Source organism: Clinocottus analis, unplaced genomic scaffold (genome assembly GCF_023055335.1).
Source record: "Clinocottus analis isolate CAN_PGR_092001 unplaced genomic scaffold, fCliAna1.0.p SCAF_21, whole genome shotgun sequence".
Lineage (NCBI taxonomy): Eukaryota > Metazoa > Chordata > Actinopteri > Perciformes > Cottidae > Clinocottus > Clinocottus analis.
Window position 1 is genome coordinate 10,631,269 of NW_027175943.1, and position 17,970 is coordinate 10,649,238.

General features: G+C 39.4%; 1 protein-coding gene across 2 annotated transcripts in view; it reads left to right on the forward strand.

Annotated features, from left to right (window-relative positions):
* The window catches only part of mllt3 (MLLT3 super elongation complex subunit), a 42,819-nt gene that overhangs the window by 14,386 nt on the left and 10,463 nt on the right, over nt 1-17,970 (forward strand). For both annotated transcript variants that reach the window (XM_068587522.1, XM_068587523.1), the window contains exons 3-7: nt 2,507-2,589; nt 5,232-5,375; nt 7,485-7,523; nt 8,252-8,380; nt 10,034-10,612. In XM_068587522.1, coding sequence (XP_068443623.1) covers nt 2,507-2,589; nt 5,232-5,375; nt 7,485-7,523; nt 8,252-8,380; nt 10,034-10,612 — 974 coding nt within the window. The remainder of the gene's footprint in view (nt 1-2,506; nt 2,590-5,231; nt 5,376-7,484; nt 7,524-8,251; nt 8,381-10,033; nt 10,613-17,970) is intronic.

Here is a 17,970-nt window from a genome sequence, read left to right on the forward strand (position 1 = left end):
AAGTCACAATACAAAGTAATTTATCTCTCTGGAAAACAATCTAAAATGTCAATAACATAGAAAGAATGAAGAACACAGACATCAGTCAGTATTGGTCCTTCCTCCTGTCCTTCTCTGTTTTCTGTCCTTCTGTTCTCCTGTTATGTTTTCTGTCATCCTGTCTTCTGTCATCCTGTTCTCAGTTCCTCTGTTCTACTGTCCTCAGTTGTCTGTCATCCTGTCCTTCTTCTGTTTTCCTGTCATCCTGTTCTCTTTCTTCAGTTCTCCTGTTCTGTCTTCTGTCATCCTGTTCTCTGTTCTTCTGTTCTCCTGTCCTCTGTCCTTGGTTGTCTGTCATCCTGTCCTTCTTCTGTTCTCCTGTCATCCTGTTCTGTTATTTTGTCCTCCTGTCCTCTGTCTTATGTCTTATTTCAATTCAGTTTATTTTGTATAGCCCTAAATCACAAATACAAATTTGCCTCAGAGGGCTTTACAATCTGTACACATACGACATCCCTGTCCGGGGATCTCACATCAGATCAGGAAAAACTCTCCCAAATAAAGATAGTAAAAACCCTTTAGAAAAAAAGGAAGACACCTGTGGGAGAGCAAAAGAGGAGGATCCCTCTCCCCAGATGGACAGAAGCAATAGATGTCATGTATACAGAATGAACAACGTAACAGAGTTTTGTTCTCCTGTTCTGTGTCCTCCTGTCTCCTGTCTTTTGTTCTTCTGACCTCTGTCCTCTGTTCTCCTGTTCTCTGTCCTCTGTTCTCCTGTCCTCTGTCCTCATGTACTCCTCTCCTTTTGTCCCCTTGTCATCTGTTCTCCTGTCCTCTGTTCTCCTGTTTTCTGTCCTCCTGTTTTCTGTCTTCTGTCCTCTGTTTAATTGTTCTCCTGTCCTCTGCTTTCTGTCTTCTGTCCTCCTGTCCTTGGTCATTCTGTCCTCCTGTGCTCTTTCTTCTGTTCTTTGTCATCCTGTCTACTGTTCTGCTGTCCTCTTTCCTCCTGTCTTCTGTTCTCTAATATTTGTGGCAAACTGAGCTCAAGTTAGACTTGTCAGGGTAAAAATAAAGGTGTAGCTTACATTGATACACCATAGACACAGCTAATATGAGCACTTTTGGGGGTGGGTGGTTAAGTGTCTTGTCCAAGGACATGTTGACATGGACTAGCGGAGCTGGGGATCAAACCGCCAATCCTCTGATTGAAGGACACATTCGCCTCCACTGAGCCACAGTCGCCTAAATGACTACAAAATGTTCAAAAGTACAGCCTGTAACGTTAGAGCCTGTCAATACTATGGTCTTAATAAATTCAGTACGATGCTCGTGTGACACCGGGTTTTGGTGCCCGTCACTAGCTGGAGATCTGATTGTTTTATGTGGTAGACCCGTACTTGTATAGCATTTTTCTAGTCTTCCGAACACTGATGATAAGTGTTATCACTACATGAGATGAGGACTCATGAGAATCTTAACTGAGAAACCGACTATCGTGTTAACTTATAGCCTTAGCTCCCTGGATACAGTAATATAATAATAATGGGCTGTATATGTTTTGAAGGTGCTATGGCAATATTATCATGCATCTTAAAATAAGATATCCAAATCTCAATGCTTTTTTTTCTCTTTTTTAACTAGAAAGAACTCATCAGCTCGCAAAGCCCGCTGACATTTCTCACATGTTTGCTAGAGACGTCTTGTGACATCTTAAATAACCTTCATTCATGCTTTGCATCAGAGTGGCATTATCTAAAGGACTGCGCTAAGACCTGCTTTCTTCTGTTCTGACTGTAAACACACTCCGGTCTCTGCATACATGCACTTAATTGGTACTTCTCTGCCGAGTCCACAGGGAGAGGCTGACAAGCGCGCGCACACACACACACACACACACACACACACACGCACACGCACGCACACACACACACACACACACACACACACACACACACACACACACACACACACACACACACACACACACACACACACACACACACCTCCAGGGAAGAACACCTGAGCTCTTGTAGTTTGTTTGTCTTTAAAGGCCCATGAGGATAGGGGGAGGGAGGGGGAGCTTCATCCTGTCACAAATTCGGGCTTGGTGAATTCACAAGATTTAAAGACCCAGGTCCTAATTCAAACCACAGTTGTTGCATCGATATCAACAGAGACAATGGAGATGGGGGTTAATGAGATCTCATGAGGTTTGGTGGCTGAGTTCATTAAGCGATGAGACTTTCAGAAGCAGAGGTGCATATATATTTTAATACACAAACAGGGTTTTTCTGAGAAAATGTGAACATTCTAATAATGGTGAGGACTGTGTGTTCTGTCCCCCAGCAACCACCAACACACACACATACACACACTCTGCATCGCGGCTGTGCAACGGTGTTTGAATGGAGTTAGCTGATTTTCTAGAACTAAAACGGTTTCAGCCTGTCCCTCTGTTTCGTTACTCACCTTGTGTTGAAGGTCCATGGCCTCTCGCTAACAGGAAACCTTTCTTTCATTTCAGTGTGCAAGGATCCACCGTACAAAGTGGAGGAGTCTGGATACGCAGGCTTCATCTTGCCTATTGAAGTTTACTTCAAAAATAAGGTACATTTGAAAAATGTTGACTCTCCAGTCAACTGTATGTTACAACACTGGGTTAATTTACAGCCTTAATCTGCGCCTTCCACCGGGTGTGCTTCGGTTGTGTGACGGTAGAATGACATGCTTATGCGACCACTGACCAAACTTTAATCAGATGCAATTGTCATACAGAAATTCCCAGGGTTTTAATTGTTTTTCTTTTGTTACTTGCCTGCGTCTCAGTTGTGTTATTGAGTTTGAATCACCTCGACCACCAGGCAGCCCTGACACGATGGGTCTGGGGAAAATATGATTTAAATTCAAATATGTTGAACTACATCAATTCAAGGGTCCGTATAGTTTGATAGTCCTGATTTTCAGTCATCAGAGCTAGAAGTAAGTGACAATTCACTTGGAAAGAGCAATATGAGGATATGTTCTGTGAAATTATAGCAAACATTGTTTTGTATTTTAAAACGAAGACGTTATCTAACCCAACAGGGCGGCTCAAACACGGGGAATGAACGACTAGTTATCAAGCTAACGACAACGGTTAGCCTAGCTGTTAAGTTATTCTACTTTGACCTGGGGCCCCAAACAGCTATAAATGTATCATTGTGCTTACAGATGAGAAGTATGGAATGATTTTACAGGTAGGGATGTCACGAGAACCGATATTTACCGTACCTTTCAATACTAAAATATCAAAACACGGACGATGCCATTTTTTTTGAAGCACCGTGAGTACCATGAGCCTCTTCTGGAACTGATGGGGGCAGTATATGCTTCAGTGTTCCAGTCGACGTTTACATTCAGAAAACAGAGATGGCAACGACGGCTGCAGCGATCGTCCCACCGTGACTTGTTGACAAGAAAGGGTAGCGTAATTTACTTTGACAAGCACTTTTACATCACTCCGCGAGCAAAAGTCCCTCCCTCCCTCTCGAGCAAAAGTCCCTCCCGCTCGCCTGTGCAAGCAAAACCTGCTTGTTCGCGAAGCTTTAAACTGCGCTTGCGTGTCTGTTGCCTGCGCGCTCTCTCTTTTCTTTTTGACAGTAAGTGGGCGGACCTAGTCACCATCAGGTCTGGGCATGCGCAAGTCTCAACAGAGGTGAATATGAGGCGGAAGGGACTCACTCCTAGCTAATTCTAAATCTGGAAAATAAACTAAAACTTTCAGTGAAGTGTGGTGCAGCAAACGTGTCGCGTGTTTTGTAAATATTTTAATAAAGAAGTTCATGTTTCAAGTTCAAGTACATGTAATTTTTTTTTTTTATCGTGATATCGAAATTAGTATCGAGAATCATGTTATTTTACTGGTATTGGCACCATCTACTGAATTTTTGGTATCGTGACACGCCTAGTTACAGGTGAGAAGTATGGAATTATGTTACTTTTTCTTACTTGTTATACCCCCCAAAATAACTCACAATAAGCTCATACTTGAGAGATATGTAACTAAACTCTATTCTACTTACTGTGTACTTCTACTTCACACGGAAAACATTGTAGCACTCCATTTATCTGACAATGAAATGCTACTGGTGCAGATTCAGATATGACTTAAAAAATATAACAATTAAAATATATTATTATTGAAACTCTCAAGCAACAAATTAGAATGTAAAGCTCCACGTTGAACAGACATTAAGTACTTTATGCCGATAATGTTCGTCTTTACTCATGACTTGAAGTAAACATGTGATTGCAGCACTTTTAACAAGCACTATTAATAGTTTATACATAATTCACAGATGTACTATTTAAAAAGCTATTAACTGAATTCAGAGCATATCTACGATTCAGTCGGTCTCTGCAGGGATTGCCTGGTTGCCGTGTTTGCAACACAACTGGCATACATGAGCGACTGGCTCAGTGGTAGAGCAATCGGAGGATCGGCGGTTCAATCCTCGTCTGAGTCCATGTTGATGTGTCGTTGGGCAAGACTCTTGAGGCGGCTGTAGCTTACGGGGATGAGTGGTCGTCCCGTTACCACAAGGTAGCTGGTTTGATCCCCAGTCCCCCCCATAGTTCACATGTCGAAGTGTCTCTGAGCAAGACACTTAACCCCGATCTGCTCCTCGGGCGCCTCACAGGGCAGCCCACTGCTCCTTAACAAAGGATGAGTAAAATGCAGAGAAGAATTTCCCCAAGGGGATTAATAAACAATAAATGTATTTATTTATTTTCTAAACCCCAAATGTTCCTGCAGTGTATAAATCTTAGAGTCCTGTTGGGCAGGTGGCACCTTGCATGGTAGCTCCTGTCTTCAGTGTGTGAATGATGAGTGGTAAAGCATGGTCAGAACATTATAAAAGTATTATAGTACAGTCTGTATATACAAGTACAGTCCATTTAACATTTTCACTTGTAATATATTTCCGAGCTGTAAATGTGTTAAAAAAAAAAAAAAATTAAATCTAGAACATCTAAGCATGTCATTTTGGCCTTTTTCATCTCACAGAGGTAGCTTAAAGATATCTAATATTGGCATTGTTAAATTTTTTTTTGTCTCCCCATTGATTTCAATTACTCTGTAGAACAGAACAACATTGTAGTTTGGACCTGAATGCAGCCTTCAAGCAGTGCAGCATAGTGGTGTTGATGCAAGAACCGTGACCGTTCTCCTCTTTTCCCTCTCTGGGTGGACCACCACTTCTCCTCAGGAAGAACCGAAGAAAGTCCGCTTTGATTACGACCTGTTCCTCCACTTGGACGGCCACCCGCCTGTCAATCATCTCCGCTGCGAGAAGCTGACCTTCAACAACCCAACGGAGGAGTTTCGTAGGAAGCTGCTGAAAGCCGGAGGGGTAAGAGTCAGATGGGGAGATGGCGACTTGAGGGACACTTCTCAATGCAATACTGCAACTTGTACTACAGTAATTGTTATTATGTGACTGGTAATATTCTTATCGTCAACATATCCAATGAAAAACAAGGCAACAATGTCGGCTGACTTCTAAAAGTCTGATTGGAGCCCCAGGGGGAGAAGACATTTTTCTAGTAGAAGAAGCAGAAGCAACAGCATGACAAGATGTAAACTTTACAAACCTGTCTTCAAATGACCTAACCATGGGTGATGGCGACGGGTGAAATACAGTACACTGGTTGTTTTTTAAATCTTTTATAGCTGTCTTATGTTGTAGGGAAGTAAATTGTTACCAGAGTCTTCCACCAGGATATTTCTCAAGAAAGGTGGTCAGGTGACAGTCTAACAAATTACACACGTAGTATTTGTTGTGTAAAAAAGGACCTCTGCCGTTTCTTCTTAAACGCTTCAAAGATTTTGTTTTGTGAACATGTTTGTGTGCTATCATTTGATTTTAAAACTGTTTTGCAATATGTGGTTTGTTTAATCACGATGATCTTCTTGCTTTAGTATTGTTTTTGGAAATCTATATGAGGCAGAATTGATAACTACAAATGTAGTATCACTTAGATCACCTGATCGAATCAACAGAGCTCTCTGTAGTTGTAAGTATTAGTTGCATTAGTTAGTTGCATCCAGGAATGTCCTGATAATATTATCAATACCAAGTCTGATCCAATGCTAAATGTGGATTAAATATGTCTCATACACCTTTAGATAACAGCTGTAACTAAATTTTATCCATCAATTTTATCCAAAAATTCAACGTGCCGTGTGAACAGATGTTTTTTGCTGTCCTGATGTCAATGGGGAGCCGGGACAGCAAACCGGTAATTTTGTTAAGTAGCAGTCGGGGTTCAGTAGTAATGGGCTAGTAGCATGGCGTATTGGAAAGGCTGTTTTAGAAATGTCATTGATCTACGATAGCCCTGAGCTATTCTCAGCACAGTAGGCAGGTTATTCAGTCAATCACGCAAAGATTTGTGCTGTCAACTGTCTTTTAGAACGGAGAAAGAAACCATTAGCATGATTGTAGTAGGAAAAGCTCTGTGACAGAGATGGGGACCAGGAAGGTATCCCTGAGGGACCCCACTTCTGAGACTATAGGGTTCAAGCACAGATGCTCTCCCTGTAAGTGCCTCCCTTGAGGTATGATGTGAAAAGGGGAGAGTGCAAAGTCTGAAACTCCCAGTTCTTGGAGGGTGGAGAAGAGGATCTGGTAGTTCATGGTAAAACACTGCTGAAATGTGTAGCAGCTTAAAGGAGGAGAAGAAGACTGCTCTTGCAGTGTGGAGTTGCTCAGTTGAAGGGCCTTTAGGCAGATCTGTGTGGGTCTGGAAGGTTTGTCTAGTGTAGATATGCAGAAAAAAAGTGTTTGAAAAGGAAAGAGAGAGGGAGACTAGTCTATAAATCATAACATCAGAAGATTTCGACTGAAGCTTCCTTTTGACCAAATAATGTTTCACATTCTCACATTTTCCCTTGCATATGAAGGGGAAAGCTCTCAGTGTAGCTGCTGCTGTGCCAGAGGAGAGCAGTGCTGAAACACTAGCAGGCTGAGGTGGATAAAAAATAGCAGAGTGCAGTCAAGAAATGATCCATCAGGTTTTGAGAGGCTTTAATTGAGCTAATACCGATCCATTAAAATGTGCCCTCGTATGATCCTTAGGATCAGCTCAGGACAGCCCTAGTTGCTTCCTCAGTGTTGGGTTCAGTCAGTCTGTTGGTCCTCAGCCAGAGGACCCCTGTAGGTTGAAGGTTTTATGACTGGAGCTAAGTGCTCTTTATTTACATTGGCCTGCACCCCCTTCTCAGCCTAAAAAAGGACTTTAGTGCTGACATTGGCCATTTCGAAACTCACATTCTCTATCGTGTCTCACCACATAAAGATCCGAGAACATTACTTTGAGCAATTTCATTCAATCTATTTTTTTTGACCACACCTTGTTCCACCGTTTTGGATATTAATAATGTAGTATTTGGCTTAGCCAAAATGATTTTGTATTTTAGAGTTTTGAACTGTAAACCTTTGTCGTCCCCTTTTTAACAGCAACGGGATCCTCACAAACGAAGTTCAGAAGACTCAAAAGTAAGATTTCCACCATGCTCTGGGGCTCATGGATAAAGTGGCTACAAATTGCTTTTTGTGTAATGATACCAGTATGTTTATCCTGGCTTACCGGTGTGTGCCTCAGTGGCTTCATTCGCTTTCTTTTCAAGAGTGAGATACGAAGATCAATAATAATTTCACGTCCATGTGCTCATTACAGTGCTGGAAGCGAGATGCAGTGAGCTTAGCTTAGTTATGTGCTGGGCACAGTGTTAGACACAGCAGTTTTTGGGTGGATTAAACAAAGACGTTCCATGGTAATTGAAGAGCTTACCATGAAGAGGTGTACTATGTGTTTTTGAACTTTTAAAGAGTCAGTCTTAATCCTAAGCTAGGCTAACCACACCCTGAATCCAGCTCAATTCATACACACAGTTTAATATCAACTCTTCCCTCACTCTCGAATACGCATAGATTTTTGAAGCATTCCTTTTAGAATTGAATTGGAACATCATATAGGAGAAATGTCAGAAATTAATATAAAATACAAAAGTGGTTTAAGTCTTTGCTACTGCCTCTCAATAAACCAATCTGATCAAAGAACAAGTCAATAATAACTATTATCCTTTTGGATCTTGTTCAGTACCAAAAATCTTTAAGCTCGAGACCCTATCCCATTTTTCAGCTTTCAAACTGTACCCCGATCACAAGTTTCTGAAAGCCAAGAATCCTCTGATAATTTTGGTTTGCTGCTGTTCCTCTGGCAGGTGATGGTAATGCAGGAGGGCTCCACCTCCCTGTTCGGTCAGCACCTGAAGCTGCCTACGCTTCCAAACAGCTCGCTGATATCCACCTTTTCTGATCCAAAGAAGAGCAAAAGCTTCCATGGGTCAAAGGTCAGTGTTGTTTCAATGTACTTGCCTGGTGCTAGTCAACAGTTTTCTCGGTGTCCACTCTCGGCCCCACCGAGCTCTGCAACTTTCTACCCCTTCGAAGTATCCAGGCCCTAATCCTCCACACATTTGACAGGTTCAAAGATTTTTAAACTCTAAGAGCAGGTTAGAAGAGGCCCATTTTACATGGAAGATGTGTGCTGTTTGTGTGTGCGTGTGAGCACACGGGTATTTGACTGAGCAAAGTCATTTAAAAATAATAATAACTACTGCTATTCTCAGTAGCAAAGTCATAATAAAATATATCCAGACCCCTTGTTCACTTGCAAGGAATGCTTTTCTAGAAAGTAAAAAATAATGAAGTAACTGTTTGTAATTATGATGAGATTTCAGGTCTGACAGCATTATTATTATTATTATTATTTATTATTATTATTATAACCCCTTTAGTGGTGTAAATGAGCTTGGGTCACCTGCTAACCTGCCAATGTCATGGTACTGAAAAGTCTGTTAAAAAGTGCCACTTTAGTGATCTCTTCCATGTTGATGGCAGCAGAGGCCCTGCGTCCCCTCCAGAGCACTAAAGCAGTTTCATGTTGGGCTACCCCAGGAGGGAGATGGGTTCACTGCATTGGAGGAGTCCGCTGGAGTTTAGAAACGAGCCGACAGCTTTACGCCCTGAGATCCCGGGGTCACCAGCAAACGCACCAAATGAAAGGTTTCAGAGGTGGTTTGCCAAAGATGTGACACATCCCCGTTGTCTAGACTGCTTTAATGGGTTTACTGCATTGATGAAATATTGACAAGAGGGCTAGAGGTGAGAGCCAGGGACAAACGGCCCCCACCGTTGGAAGAAATGCTTTCCTCTTTTTCTCCACTTTGCCCTTCGCTCCACTTTTAAGGGTGCGTATGTGGCTGCTGAAAAGGCCCTCTCACCCCACTGAACAGCACGGTTCAAAAGAAGTCCTGAGTTTGCTCTTTAAGCCCATAAATGTTTTTAAGAATAGACCGCTTTTCACAGACGGTAAGGCCAAACTGCAGGGTGGCATGCGTGTTTTCTCTTGTGTAAAAAGTAGAAGATTAATCTTCAGTTGACCTTGCTGCCTGTTTTTTGCTCACTTTGTTGTTTGGTACTATGCGTTTTATAAGTACTACATGTAGTCTAGTGGAATTTAAAGTCAACGCAATACAAAGAGCACAGGACAACATTTTGAGGAGACCTGTTACCTCCTGAATGCTGGGGTTATTGAGCTAGGAGTGATCAGTTTTATCAAAGCAATAAAAAGCCATTAACATCCTCAGACAACATAATTTCTCAGTGGCAAATAATGGGCTTGCCCCTTTATGTTTGCCCACAGACCTAAAGTGGGATTTCCCTCTACCCCGCACCATAATCCTTTTGAGCTGAAGTTTATTCTTCTGTAGCTTAGATGATTCTGTGTAATTTTACTCTAACACCCTAAATATTGGGTAGAATGCCTTGTGTGGTTTTTTTTTTCAGGCCTGACTGAATTTGCCATCTTGCAGTTTGTACGTCGTGATTTGGACTACCACAGAATCTAAACCTGTTCCTCATTGTTGAGCATTTTGTTCTGGAGATGGAGAATGTGTTCGTACAATGAAGGCTCTTTCTCACGTGTTGGCTTCGATTCACAGGACGGCTCCAAGGGAAGCGGTATCACCCTTCTCACCACTGCCACAACCACCAGCACCAACAGTAGCAGCTTCTCCAAACTCCACAAGCCCTCGAAGGACCACAAAGACAAGCCTCCAAAAGATTTGAAAGAGCCCAAAAGTGCCTTCAGAGACTCTGGCTGGGAACCCAGCAAAGCCCCCAAAGAACCTTCCAGGAAACCCAAAGAAAACCAGCCCCTAAGAGATATCAATCCTAAAATGGGCTTCAAGGAACCTAAGTCTTTGTCCAAGGTGCATCGGACTGAGGGGACGACCCACGGACCGGCGCTCAACAAGCGTCTGTCCGCCCCTGACAGTGACGAGCATGTGACCAAAAAACGTAAAAAAGGATTTGTGGATCCATCAGGGAAGCAGCAATTGGGATCAGAATCTCAACATTTGGATAAGAGTCTCTTAAAGGATAGATCACAGACGCAAACAAATAAACTGCGACCAGAAGGTGACGAGGGGGACCGCAGGAAGGTGTCGACTCTGCCGCCATTCCAGGAACTGGTGGACCCCAATGACTCAGATATGGAGGACCAGTCCACCAAATCAGATGTAAGTAGTCTTGCTAGTTGTTATCACAATCCAAGAGTATACACTGCAAAAACAGCCCTTCTAGAAAGAAGCAAAAACATCTTATATTCAATCAAATCATCCTATATCAAGCAAAAAAATCTGCCAATGGGGTAAGCTTTTCTGCTTGACAAGATTTTTTTAAAATAAGCCCAAAATTCTTGGCTCTGAAAGACTAAAATGAGACTTTTAAAGTAGACAGAAAATCTTAAATTAAGCCAAATTCCAACAAAAAGGACTGTCCTAACCAGGATTTGAACCTCCGATCTTCCAATTGTTCAGTGTTTTACGATGCAATTGAGTCAAGGGTTTTATCATTTTGTCCATTTTTTGTTTTGTTTAATGGCCATGCAGTTTTCTTTCAGCATGGTTATTTGTATTATGTTGTGTGTTGTATAGACCAGTCGCTATCATCTTAATACACAGCCTGGCCAAAAACAAAGTGTCCACCTGGAATTAACTACTACTGCCTGCTGTACAAGCCTGTGGGGGCATTGCTATGATCTGCGGTTGCTGCAGTTGCTCAGGTCTAGGTTCAGCAACGACCAGGTTATTCCATCAAGAGTGGTTCAGGGAGCATGAGACATCATTTTCACACATGGAGCCCAGACCTTAACCCCATTGAGAATCTTTGGGATGTGCAGGAGAAGCTTTGTGCAGCGGTCAGACTGTACCATCATCAATACAAGAAGATCTTGGTGAGAAATAGAAACAACACTGGATGGAAATAAATCGCGTGCCCTAACCAAAGCTAAAGGCGGTCCAACCAAATATTAGTGTGTAACGTTTTTTTTGGTGGCGCCTTTTTTTTTGGCCATCCAGTGTATGTCAGATATGAAGGAGCAGGTTGTGCCCTGCAATGAAAATAATAATAATGATAATAATAATATTTTTAAAAAAAAATGTAATTGTTTTCGTTTCATGGCATTTTTAAATTGAGAACTTCTGCAAATGGTCTTACTCTTAAAATAAGAGAAATAATCGTGTCACTGCTCTGGGTTTTATTGTAAAACCTTTTTATACTCTGTTTCTGGTTCATTCTTGCTCAAAATTAGCTGGTATATCTTAACAAAAAAAAGTAAGGTATACTTTCTTAAAAAGACATTTTTACTGTAAAAGTAGTGACGGGATGGTTTGTTGGTCGTCAGTCCTTCCTTGGCTTCGGAGTGCTATAAAAACTCAAATGACCAACAGAGAAAGAATCTTCTGTAATGGGGGTCCGGTGGACTCCAGGGGCTGGGAGGGGGAAGAAGGGGTGGTCTCTTTAACTAGTTCAGCTGCATTCATCTGGGTGGCCAAATAGGAAGTGGCCAAAACTGTAGTAGGATAGTGACAAGATGCAGTTTTGTTGCCATATTATAAGCAAATTGACGGATGGTCTACACTTACATTGTGTTTTGCAAAATTTAATATGGATTTGGAATGTGCTCAAGTATTCCTCTCCAGCTCCACATCAAGACCTGATTAGAGAGCGTCTTGTCTACAGTGGCTGCTCTCATAAATAGGCTAACGTTTGACTGGGTTGCCTTGTCCACCCACATTTGGTGGAGAAGCTCCCCATAAAGACAGGCTGTTTTAAAGCCAAATAGTCGACGAGAAAGATTTATGGTTTTACAACACCTGAGGAGAAAGAGGAGACTTGGCAGTGAATAGCACTAAGTTCCCCTTTAATCCTTTTAGCTTTTGAGAGAAGAAAGAGGGCGAGCGTTTGTGGGAGAAAGGTCTAAATCCCTGTGCTTTGAGCAACTTTCTTTTATGCGATGGTGTTTTCATTTCTATTCTCTAAAGCTTGTATAAAGCGTGGGTCTTTGTGTATCTTTCTCCTTAGGGGCAGCTTGTTTAGCCAGGGGAGTTATTACTTAGCACAAGCAGAACCCGTGTTTTTGTCTGCGCTGTATGTAAATGCCTTTTAAGTTTTCCCATACCGAGGCTGGGGGTCGGGCCGGTTGTAAAGGGGATGTGGGTTGACAAATGCCAGGTGTTTGATCCTCCCCAGGCTAGCGACTCCGGTGGGCGAGCGCCGGGCCGACACAGAGCACCGCTCTCATTTCTCATGTGACCACTTGTTTGATCTTAGTGTTTTCCTCTGAGCACCGCACCAGAAACAGCAGAGAGGAGGAAATGTGGAGTAGGTGATGACATGAAGGGAGAGCCGGCTGAAGCGTCAGCACGAGAACCTCTTTAGCACTCTGGATGTGAGCACCGGAGGAGGGATTTGTCACCTGCATAAGTCTGTGTTTAAAAAAAGCCCTTGTATGATCGAATTCACTTCTTCACCGATACATGCTTTGTAGATGGGTGAAACGTATTTCATGAGGCTCGTGGTATTGAAGATGATTGATTATATGTTTGGTTGATGAGGAGTTTGATATATTTCACTCAGACTGAGAAACAACTTGTCTTTTTTGTATTTTTTATTTCTCAAAGCCTTTGGACAGCAAAACATTTATTTTTTTTACTTTACATTTTTTTGATTTTCATTTTATTTGATTTTTTTGTACCTTTTATCAAACATAAAATCAACATTTACAAGTGAATGTAAAAATTAACAATCTGCATATATTAGTCACCTTTGCAGTGAAAAGAAAATTTGATTCTTATTGAGAGAAATTATGAATAACTTCAGCTATCATGTGAACATTCAGCATTTTCAAAGCTGAAAAAATAGGTCAAATAACTTTTCGGTTATATGACCTTAACTTGCACTGAAAAGGTGTCTGTGGGTGTGTCTTTGGGCAGGGTTCTTACGGTCATGGAAAACCTGGAAAAGTCATGAACTTCTAAAATGTTTATTTCCAGGCCTTAAAAATTCCTTTAAAAAAAAAAAAACCCTCCAGTTTTGGAAAAGTCATGGAAATTTGTTTTTTTCATATGTTCATGTCATTCATTTCTCGACGTATATGGGTGTACCTGGATGTTTCTGGATGTGTTGGGGTGTTTCTGGATGTCTCCAGGTGTCTCTGGTTGTGGGCTCACTGCAGTAACAGAGAACGCTCCGTCAGGTGCAGGAAATTACAGCACAGGTTTCTGCAACAATCACCTCACAGCTGAGAAAACCGTGAATGGGTGAACAACAAGTCTGACAATAAGTCGACACATTTGTCCTGGTATAAATTAGTAGGCTGTGTTTGAATGGATCTCCGGTGACAAACTGAAAGTGTTTTGTTTGGACCGCCCATGCTGAATTACACAAGCAAACCAAATGCTGTTGCTCAGTTTGTTCTTGTTTGCTTGCATTTCTTGTTGGCCATCCTAACTGTGCCAAGAGTTAAGAGAGGAGGCCAGATCAATGCCGACTCGAGACTATTTATTGTCTTTGAGGAGGGCAGCTTCGGCAGCTTTGAGCAAAGCCGGACAAAAGCCCTTAAAAGTAGCACTGGTAAGATTTATGGCCCTCTGAAGAAGCTGTCCCATAAACCAACAGACCAGCTGTGTGGTGTTTGTTGGCGGGAGTTGACGGCCATTGAAGTCGCTCTACCTTTTGTCCTTGCGTCTCTTTTTTTCTCTCATGTTTCTTCTGTTGGTTGCTTCTCACCACATTTTAAACTCCCGTTAGAATGACACGCGCTTTAAAGCCACACCTCCGGTCGATCGATGTGGGCCACAAATATTATCACACGTACTACGGGACCATATACATATCAGCAGCTTTTGGTGGTCATCTTCTTCTTCACAGGGTACTGTCCAGAGTCATTGATATTGTGGAGATGCAGACAGACGGGCTGTGCTCCAGACTTAATTGTGCCATAATCCATTATGTTCCGTTTTACTCTTCCTTTTTTCCTTTTTTTTAACTATGAACACCCATCAGATAGCACTTGAATGATATTGAAGTGTGTCATCTATTTTCTGAAGGACTGACACACAGTGGCGGACCGTCAGGGCCTTCTAAGCCTTCTCCGGGGGCCTAAACAAAATTACAGTTATAGCTATTGTATAATTAAATGTTAGAGCTATTAGCTAATTGTTTGTCACAAATATATATGATAATACACAAATTTTGTCACAAATATTATAATTATTTTTGCCTACTACCTTATTTTCTCATTGCACAGCTGTCTGCATCTGTTCCTCTGATATGGATTCTTTGGACCTGGTTAACAGCATTTTTATGCAATCACATTTCACCTGTCTTCTTTTATGAAAGAGTAGCCTAGTTAAAATACATGAAACAGTCTTCTCGAAGGTCTGGACGTGTGATTGGTCACAAGGCCCGCGTGATCATTAATATGTACTGTGATTGGTCACTGTAGCTTCGAACCTATAATCAAGAATTTCAGGACTTTCTAATGACTCCTCTCCCACAGAGGTTTATGTTCGTCTGGTGAGTGGAATGCTGATTATGTTACTGTTTTTTACATTTGCAGTCATATTTAATCATAAACAAGCCACAGCACTGTTGTTGCTGCTTGACACTGGGACTGCTGGTGCTTCTCCCTGCGGCCTCTCCCCGCGCCAAGGTGCACTGGTGTCAGCCCCCTGCTCCCGGCGCGACTGTCGTCCTCAGTGCGCCTCAGCCGCGTCGCGTCGCTAGGGCAGGGATCGGCCCACATAAAGGACGTCAGGGGTCTGTGGCGATGTCGGCAGATTGAACATTAATCATTTAAAACATTAATCGCGCATGCGCAAAACCGCCGCTGATACCTTTCAGCTGTCCTTCACATCTCCACCTCATTCAACCAGACGTCAGGGCACTTGTTCAAGTCAACACAGTCTAGACTTTTCTCACTGAGTAAGAAAAACTGAACTGAACTGGACAACATGAAAAGCACTTTTTCTTTTGCATAAAGTTGATCAATTGCTGGTCTTAAACATTATTTAAGATAAGCACCAAACTGAACATGGACAAAAGTAGTTGTGGCTTGTCTCTCACAGGGACCATTACTTCTAAACACACTGTTTATGTTGTCCCCTGAAAAAATACAAATGTTTCTTCTGGTACCTGTTCAGAAACAAAAGGATTTATATACTATGTATGTATGTTAACTTGCTGTTGCGCCGAGAATACCTGTTATAATGTTCTGATAACGTTACTTTAAAATTAAAGCGCGCAATACACTAGTTTTTACTTCATTTTTGAATTTGCCGCATAATTCGATTAATCGCATTAATCGCAGAAAAATCATGCGATTAATCAAAAGTTTTCACTTTGCCCAGCCCTATTTAAAACATTAAACTAATGCAGGTTCTTCAGTTAGTGTAATTCATTTTCAGGGTTCAACAAAGTGGCAATAATCAAATATATGATCATAATAACGATTTTGCTGAATTCAGGGAACTGATGACTGATGTTTGTTCGTTGTGTGCATTTTGATTGTTAATTTTTGTATCCATTCAGTCTGTGTCATGCACTGTTTAGCTGGTTGTTGTGTGTAGTTTCAGAACACTGACACTCTTTCCTCTGGAGATGAATGTCTTCCTCTCCCCGAATACTAACGAGGCCTGTGCTTCTTTGTTTCTCTTTCACACAAAAGTAGCATTAACCTCAGTATCCATTCATCTGTCATCTATTTTCTCAGTTACTTGATTAGTTATTTGGTCAATAACATGTCAGAAAATAATAAAAAATGCCCATTCATCCCAATAACCAGTCCAAAACCCAGAAATATTGTGATTACTATCGTAGAGAATGAAGGAAACCTGAAAATATTCACACACTGCAACAGGACTGTTTTCCCATTTAGACTCAAAACAATGAATTATTATTATCACGAGAGTTGACTCATAGAAAATTGGTTGCAGCTGTACTTTATTGTTGTTCATTTGTATTTGTTGTATTCATTGTAATGGGAAAAACAGTATCAACATATTGGTGACTGTTGTGTTTGTTGTAGTCCTTCTTGTTAAATTCCATGGACCAATCCCGGCCAACAGCTCCTGAAACTAGCATTGAGCGCCACCTCCTGCCGGTGCCCCGGGGGAGAAACAACAGAATAAATAAAACAACGCCCATGAAGCATTTAGAAAAGGCATAAAGAAACACAGAGAACATGCACATAAAGAAATGCTGTTGAAATTATTAGTTGACGTTCATGCACTACTGCCTGACAATAAGTTAATATAATTGTGATAAACATAAACTGACTCTGATTTCTCAGACAAATGCAGTTAAATCAAACTATTTTCTTTTTTCTGCATTTTTTTTCTGCATTCTGCATTTTTTTCTGCATTGCTTAGTGTATAGCTGGCATTATTCATGTTTTTTTTTCATTTTCCACTGAAGCTGTTAACTAAATGAGAAAATCCAGAGTTCTTTTTATTTGGAAAGTAGTTAATTCCCTCGGTATTAAACTCGGTATTGGTTATTTCATATAAATTATTATTTATTAAATAACCAGGAACATGCCGTATCATGTTGATAGATATATATATATATATATATATATATATATATATATATTATATATATATATATATATATATATATATATATATATATATATTATATATATATATTATATATATATATTATATATATATATATTATATATATATATTATAATATCTATTTTCTCATATAATATATATATATATATATATATATATATATATTATATATATAATATATATATATATATATATATAATATATATATATATATATTATATATTATATATATATAATATATATATATATATATATAATATATATATATATATATATTATATATATATATATATATATCTATCAACATGCCGTATCATGTTGATAGATATATATATATATATATATATATATATATATATATATATATATATATATATATATATATATATATATATATATATATATATATATTATATATATAATATATATATATATATATTATATATATATATATATATATATATATATATATTATATATATAATATATATATATATATATTATATATATATATATATATATATATATATATATATATATATATATATATATATATATATATATATATATATATATATCTATCAACATGATACGGCATGTTGATAGATATATATATATATATATATAATATATATATATATATATATTATATATATATATATATATATTATATATATATAATATATAATATATATATATATATATTATATATATATATATATATTATATATATATATTATATTATATATATATATTATATTATATTATTATATTATATATATATATTATATATATATATATATATATATATATATATATCTATATATATATATCTATATATATATATATATATATATATATATATATATATATATATATATCTATATATATATATCTATATTATATATATATATATATAATATATATATATATTAGGGCTGGGCAAGTTAACGT